This window comes from Sinocyclocheilus anshuiensis, unplaced genomic scaffold, assembly GCF_001515605.1.
Source record: "Sinocyclocheilus anshuiensis isolate Anshui unplaced genomic scaffold, SAMN03320099.WGS_v1.1 scaffold1222, whole genome shotgun sequence".
Taxonomy (NCBI): Eukaryota; Metazoa; Chordata; class Actinopteri; order Cypriniformes; family Cyprinidae; genus Sinocyclocheilus; species Sinocyclocheilus anshuiensis.
In genome coordinates, this window is record NW_015555818.1 from 300,160 (window position 1) to 307,802 (window position 7,643).

The 7,643-nt window shown below is 34.0% G+C and overlaps 1 protein-coding gene and 1 long non-coding RNA gene across 10 annotated transcripts in view; one reads left to right on the top strand and one right to left on the bottom strand.

Annotated features, from left to right (window-relative positions):
- LOC107675225 (uncharacterized) overlaps positions 1-1,087 on the top strand; it is a 10,514-nt gene extending 9,427 nt beyond the window's left edge. Inside the window, exon 3 of the long non-coding RNA XR_001632582.1 lies at positions 1,077-1,087. This is a non-coding gene — a long non-coding RNA (uncharacterized LOC107675225). The remainder of the gene's footprint in view (positions 1-1,076) is intronic.
- LOC107675223 (probable serine/threonine-protein kinase kinX) overlaps positions 282-7,643 on the bottom strand; it is a 42,792-nt gene continuing 35,430 nt past the window's right edge. For 8 of the 9 annotated variants that reach the window (XM_016469498.1, XM_016469492.1, XM_016469499.1 and 5 more), the window contains 5 exons: positions 7,142-7,195; positions 6,444-6,488; positions 5,652-5,681; positions 2,568-2,612; positions 282-1,690 (listed from right to left, as the gene is read on the bottom strand). In XM_016469498.1, the coding sequence (XP_016324984.1) occupies positions 1,521-1,690; positions 2,568-2,612; positions 5,652-5,681; positions 6,444-6,488; positions 7,142-7,195 (344 nt within the window). In that variant the 3' untranslated portion in view covers positions 282-1,520. The remainder of the gene's footprint in view (positions 1,691-2,567; positions 2,613-5,651; positions 5,682-6,443; positions 6,489-7,141; positions 7,196-7,643) is intronic. The other variant, XM_016469496.1, reaches the window with a different exon arrangement.

The window sequence follows — 7,643 nt, forward strand, 5'->3', positions numbered from 1 at the left end:
TCTGAACGCCTCTGATTGGTCATTGCATTCATAAGCTCAACAGCATCGTGTGTGATTGGTTAATGTGCAGTGCTGTATAAACGTGCCTGTCTCTGGCTCAGCGCCAGCCAGCGAATGCAGATTTGAATTTAGCAGCTGATGATATGACGCACTGAACGTTCTAAGAATTTTTTGTCTTTTGGAAGCTGCATTCAAAACCCACTTGGCTCAGAAATCTGAAGGGGCACGTGCCCCCTCACTTTGAATGGGCATGACGCCTCTGGTCAGAAAAATACAGATTTTGTGAGAAAAACAAAACTTTTTTTGTCATTTGTCTGCTTTTGTTATTTTGATAAATACATTAATTCTGTACATGAAGGAAAATGTACAGCCCCCCCAAGACACAGGGCTGTGTAATAATTACTTCATGGCTCTACCAGCCAAAATGTATGATAAATACATTAACATGGCACTATTTGTGTTAAATTTTAGGCCAGGCCTAAAATGCAGCTAATGTGTGTATCTGCAAAGGGTTTGGTTTGAAAAAGGCTGAAGACCGCTGATCTAGGAAAAGAGAGAAAACTATGGCATGGCGGACAAACACTATATTTACTGTATACTTTACACAAGTAGCACAATTGCTACTTGAACATTTTGATTTGACATATTCATTCACTACCATAAATCTAATAACCTCCAATAAGGGGTTTCAATTAACTAAAGAGATACTCAAGAAAAGTCTCAGTCAAGTAAAATGAAAGCCTTTCGTTATTTAGAGGCTGTAGGCTTTTGTGTGCCTTCATTTCTTAATGTCTCTTTCAATTCTATAAGCATGTAAGCTCTTTTCATTGGTTAAGATAGAAATCGGATTCGGTCCAAATGGCGTCCTCCTGTTTTCTAATGGCCATGCATACAAATGCAGAGAGATCGCAGACCCTGCTAGAACCCAGACACACTACACATAATCTTATTAACAGTGAGTCAAAGGAAATGGCCTGGGCCAAATGATAAGGCCTTAGTGAGTGTGTGCTGTTAGATTTCTTTCCGTAACGGGATCATATACTCTGACATAGAAAAATAAATATCTGAATATTTAGATCAACACTTAAATTATTTAACCAGTTTTAAATTTGCTTCAACACTGAGTAGTCTTATGTACAATAAGAAAAAAAAAAAACATCAGAATCTTCCCTGCAAAAAATGTAAACAGATGATTTAAGATCTCAAAGAAATAAAAAAGTAAATCTGCCCAGTAACACAACATTTCTTTGGCAGGTGTTTATGCATTAAATATATTTCAAAATGTACATTAGAATTTATTTATATCTCTTTTTTGTCGAAATTGAGAAACTGGTCAGATTCAAAGATCACTTATGAAAGAATGGAGAGCGTCCATTGAGAAACCAGGGACCTCTACTCATTATTTGTTAAAGTTTCTGATGGTTTAGGAAGATAGCTCTTGAGAGCCCAGCAGCACTATGTTTTTATTCAGTTCATAAGCAGTTTGCACCTGCCAGGGCTGGACGGGGTCTGTCGTCCAGTTACTGGCCAGCTGCACGGGCTTTCTGCTGCAGTAATGCGGCCCTCTGCTCCATCATGGCTCTCATCATGGTGGGGTTAATAGCTGGATTCATAGCAGGGGACATGGGCCGCAGTGGATATTGGCTGGATTTTGAACTCATTAAAACACACTGGAAGTACGGTATCTTGCCTGTAATACAAAGAATTAATGACTAAGTTCTGAGGTCGTAGAAAATAAAATAAAATAAAATAAAATAAAATAAAATAAAATAAAATAAAATAAAATAAAATAAGATAAATAAAATAAAAAATTAATCCTGATCAAATTTATACTTGTAAAAACACATTTATATATTTATTGTAATATCAAAAAAGAATTTCGTTTTGTAAAATAAAATAAATAAAATAAAATAAAAAACTGTAATTTCAAAAAAGAGATTTGTTTTGTATAATATTTATTATAATAAAAACAATTATTATATAAAAATATTTTCATATTTACACATACATGCATAATAAATAAACACACAAACTCCAGGTTCAAAAATAAAATAAAATAAAATAAAATAATAATAATAACTGAAAGCTATTGTGTCTCTATTTATATAAAGTTGTGCTTGGGGTTTTTACAGCAACAGGGTACATGCTGAAGATTTCTGTAGCCAAAAAACAAACAAATAAGCAGTTCTAAAAATACATTTATTGATTTATTGCAATATTAAAAATGTGTTTAGTCTAATTTTGGTCCTGTACTTTTATAATTAAAAACTATTCAATATTATAGAAATAGAAAGAAAGTATTTATTATTGTATTAAAATATGCTATATGACTAAGTAAATAGATCACAAAATCCAAGTTCAAACAAACAAACAGAAAATAGCAATATTGCATCTAATCTTGTACTTTAGGTTTGTCTGGCAACGGGTTACATGCTATGCAAAATTGCATATTGCACTGTAACATGATGTACAGTGTCTACAGTTCCTTTACAGAGGATTTCTGTAACAAAACTACTATAATGCAATGTTTGGTGTTGACAAGTTCAGCAGAATTAGATTAACTTTACCTGGCTTTTTGCCTTCTGTGACATTTTCCTCTGCTTTCAGGTCTTCTAATTGAAATAGAGAGAGAAATTAAAAAAATGGACTCATTTCAATATATGATATAAAGTGCTGCAGAAGCAAATCTTTAAATGACAGGGCAAGGACTTTCAGTTTAGTATAGAATATCTGTTAATGTGACATTTAGTTATCAGGGTTGTTATGAGGTGACATGACAAAGCTCAGTTCTCAGAGGAATGATTTTTACATGCAGCAGACCACGATATCGGCAAATACCCACTGTGGCAGAGACGAAGACTTGAATTTTAAAGTAATGGCGACCTTCAAAAGTTACTTTAAATGGATGAAAACCAGACTTGAGAATAAAGTCACTTGAGACCTTGGTGGGATTTCATATCTTTAAACTTACAAGGAGAAACACATTTTTATATTAAAATTTCTTGGTCGACTATAGCATAAGAAATTGTCATCTGAAGAATAAGTGGCACTAAAATAACACAAAAGTTGCATTCGCAGGTGAACTGAGGGGATAGTCCTGATCAAAGCAATTTGCTGTCGCATGATGCATTACATGCAGAAGGAATCAGAAAATAGACATAAAAACTAAGGAGGAAATTCAGAGTGAACTGTGCCCGAAGACAACATGTCTAAATGTTGGCCAGATTAACTTAATCGGTTTTCATAATCATCCATTTTTGTGCTGTTTTCCAATAAAAATATCTGTACTTCCTTAACCCTTTTAAAGTCTGACATATGAAATACGTTTATTGAGCCTTCTGACAATATTATTATTATTATTATTATTTTTACATTTATTTATTTTATTTTATTTTTTTATTTATTTTTAGTTGAGTTGAGTATCATATTTGATACATTAGGCTTTTATGGCTCATCTACCACAATATAGGAGAATATGGAGCTCATATACATACACATGAAGAGGGAAAAAGTGCTTCCATTTTATTCAGAGGCACAAACTGAGCAAAAATGTGCAATTTGGTGCAGTTGCTGATATTTATACAGCCAAAAAGTAAGATGAAATTCTAATTTGTACGAGATCTGTCAATATATCTCCCAAAAATGGTCTAAGATCATATTTAAATGCTTAGTTTATGAATAAAGCTTTGTAGTTTTTTTGTGTGTTATTTTTTATTTTATTGTTGTTGTTTTTTTTGGTTTGTTTGTTTGTTTTTTTTTACACATAGTGCAATGCAATACAATGATGACTGAGAGATAAACAAATAGACATTCTTGATGTATCATATTAGATACTGATATTTTAGAATGATTTTCTAAAAAAAAATGATGTGTGGATAATCAAGTAAACCTAAGCTGCTTTAATCAAGTGATTATTCGCCTTGAAATAGTAACTATATAAAAGTGACTTATGTTTACTTCCTAAAAATCATTAAAGATTTCACAGCAAAAAGCCATGTGAAAGTTTTACCGAAAGGTCTTTTACTTGCTAAAAAAGTGCAAACTAGCAATCAGATGACAGAGGGAATGTAGTAGATTGTGAACAACAGGTTTTTCAGCTAAGTTTTGATCATGTTAATAATTTAGAGGCCTTGGAATTTTGTGTATGAAATATGATACAGTAGGCTTTATAGGGTTAAAACAATGTTAAGCAAACTTTAGTGAGCTCTTGCATAATGTTACTTCTTAAGTAAATTTATCTTGTTTTAAAGGAGTCATATGATGCGTTTTCAATTTTTCCTTTCTCTTTGGAGTGTTACAAGCTCTTGGTGCATAAAGAAGATCTGTAAAGTTGCAAAGACTAAAGTCTCAAATCCAAAGAGATATTCTTTATAAAAGTTAAGAGTCAGCCACACCTACCTAAAACGGCTCGTTCTAACACGCCCCCACATATCTACATCACTATGTGGGAAGATTTGCATAACGCCGCCCAAATGTTCACGCAAAGAAAGAAGGCGTAACTTTTATTCTCGCTGTAGTATTGTTGCCGCCGCCGCCATGTTGTGAAGGCACTGTGTGATTCGTTGTGAAAGTGAAACTACTTTGTTTGGCCTCCCAAAAGAGGACGATATCCGCTTCGTCATGCCTGGAGCTGATCCGTGCTGGTCGATGGGGAAATACTACAACTTTGCGCTGTCGATCGCCGGATCGGCTTTCACCGTGGACGAAGCGGAGTCCAGCCCGGGGTCGTCACATGTCCTTGCGGACGCTCCTTCGTCGAAATCGCCGGCCGCGCCGTTCTCAACCCCGTTTCAGAAAGGCGGGGCATAGAGGAGAAACAATAATGTACAGTATGTGGAAAATAATGTGTTTTTTGAACCTTAAACCGCATAAACACATTTCATTACACCAAATACACAAAATAATGTTCTTTTTAGCAGCATCATATGACCCCTTTAAGGATACTTACTTATTTCTACTGGAAAATAAGACAAACATACAGTACTTATGTTTTGCACTGAATAGTGCCTTGTTAAATTAGACTGCAAGTGGTTTGAGAATAAAACCTAGGGTTTTCACTGAAAACACGCACTAAAGTGGCACAACGATTAGGCAATTTGACCTTCAGTCTCTAACAAGCAAGTGAAGCGATTTGTGTTGTTAATAAAAGTAGGCAGGCATTACAGTAGAAGAATGACATTAGTAGTTCACACAGGGCCAACCAGCCAGCAGCATTAGTGTATTAATAGCTGCATTTAATTTGCAATTTCACTAATGCTGTTTAAAAATAGTTTAATCTCTCTGGTTTGAGTGGGAACCTTGAATAGTAACAATGTGGTTCATTTGATTGATTGATTGAACGGTGAAGTTAATACATCCGGTGAATAGGGAATTGTACCTCAGAGTCGCCTGTAAGTTTTTGAAGTTCTCCCAAGTTCTACAATATGCAGGTACGCATGATCACTATGAATGCTTAGCAATGCATTTCTATAGTCTGCAGATGTTTCAAACTGCTTACATAAATGCATGCATTTGATTATTGCTTATGACTTCTGAATGATTAGGTACAGCATTACTGTATATGAAGCAAACAGGCTACATTTAAACTCAAAAAGCAGCTTCACACCATACTCGTTCACACCTCATGGGTGTCAGAAAACATCTGAACTTACTTGCTGGTGCTGGTGCCTCGGCTGCTTTCTCTGAAGGCAGAAATTTGAGGACAGAATTGTGGTTAGCAAAGATCAACCTGAAAGTGATGGCAAAACAGGGGCTCTGTTCCAAAACCTAGAGAGATGCCTTGCTGTCTTATTAGGCAGCATTCTAACTGAAATAGGACCTCAGAAGTGACTGACGGCACACAAATAGCGCTCCACATGGAAGTGACTAACCAACTGATTGCAAAAGAGTTTGCAGTTAACACATTGCTAAGCTAACAATGCAGTACTTCTAAAAAGATACAAAATAAATATTAGATTTTTTTTTCAACACTTCTCTGTATTAACTGAAATATATTTATAAACCACTTTTCCACTAAGCTTCATTCTGGGGTTGCTTTCTCTATTTCACTGCACTACATAGACTAAGTTGATTAGTTTATATATTAGTTAACTGTGTAACCCAAATGAGTAAAATTCATGCAATTCAAGTACATAAATCTTAAATTTATGCCTAATTATTTTGTGTTTTTTTTTGTAAAATAAACATTGATTTTCAGTAAATATTTACTCACTCTAATGTTGTGGAATACAGGAAAACAATATAATATAATATATAATTAGAAAATAAAATAATCAATGATTATTATATAATCATTAAAATACTAAAAGAAAAGTTCAACTCAGATGACATGAGGGTAAAAATATAATGATAGATTTGTCATTTTTGGATGACTTACCCTTTAGAATGATGTCTAAATAGTCAGCACACTAGTTTTTAAAACAGAGGTATTGACTGCTTCATACCTTTGGTTTCTTCTGCCGTTTTCTCCTCATCTGGAACAGGTTTTCCTGGAGGTGAAGGAAAATAGTGCTTGTCATATTTTCTTTCAGTCTCCCGTGATTTCACATTTACACAATATGTGAATTTGACACCTTCATAATTGCACGTCAAGTATCCATGCTAAGTCTAAGTTTAAAATCAGAGTTATTTCTATTCTTTAGGTGTCAGGAACACATGCGCAGTTATGTGATTATATAGTCATGGAGCAGAACATGAAAGGTGCACTTCCTGTCATAAAAATAGAGAAATTCTGACATGACTTCATCTTAAGTTATATAACTTGACAGATCCAATTTTCCTGTGCCAACTGAAGTCTAGCGAGATTTTAATATTTATTATTTTGCTTGATCCACCTTATAATCATCCATGCAGTAAGTTGTTTGTATTTTTACAAAAACAAAGAAAACATGTACCAGTGTTCACAACACAAAGCATCCATTGGAAAATTGATATAAAAACAATTCCTCAATATTTTGCCACGCTTGTCTATTTCGTGCTGTGAGTTGTCAAGGATAAAATTCGGATACTTTAGATCCAGTTTTAGGCTTGTTAGCAATGGAAATCAAAGATATTTTCTCTCTTTTTTGGGGGGGATATTTAAAGATACAGAGATGTCTATCAGGCTTTTTAATGCACTGTTAAAATAATCATTAAAACTTACCCACAACTTTAATAGCTTGTTTGGCTTTTGGTGTTGATGCTGCCTTTTTCTTGACTAATGATCAAACATAATCAAACATATTAGATTGATGCTACAGTATATATTATATAACACAGCATACAATATATATTTTAAAGAGCACTATATTTAGCCTACTTTTAGTCACGCTTGTCAATTACACTAAACAGGAATTGCTAACTCTTGCAGCATTTGATGTGTTAGCCTTTTGAAGATTTCAATGAACTAAAGAAGTTAAAAGCACATAAATACTGTATACTGGTTTTCTGTCAAGAAGTCAATAAGTATTGCATGCAATAATTATAGTCTATTAACAATCTAAAATGCAATGACCTATCGCTCAAGATGGACAAAATCATTATTCAAATGTACAGTGGGTACGGAAAGTATTCAGACCCCCTTAAATGTTTCACTCTTTGTTATATTGCAGCCATTTGCTAAAATCAATTCAGTTAATTTTTTTTCATACTTAATGTACACACAG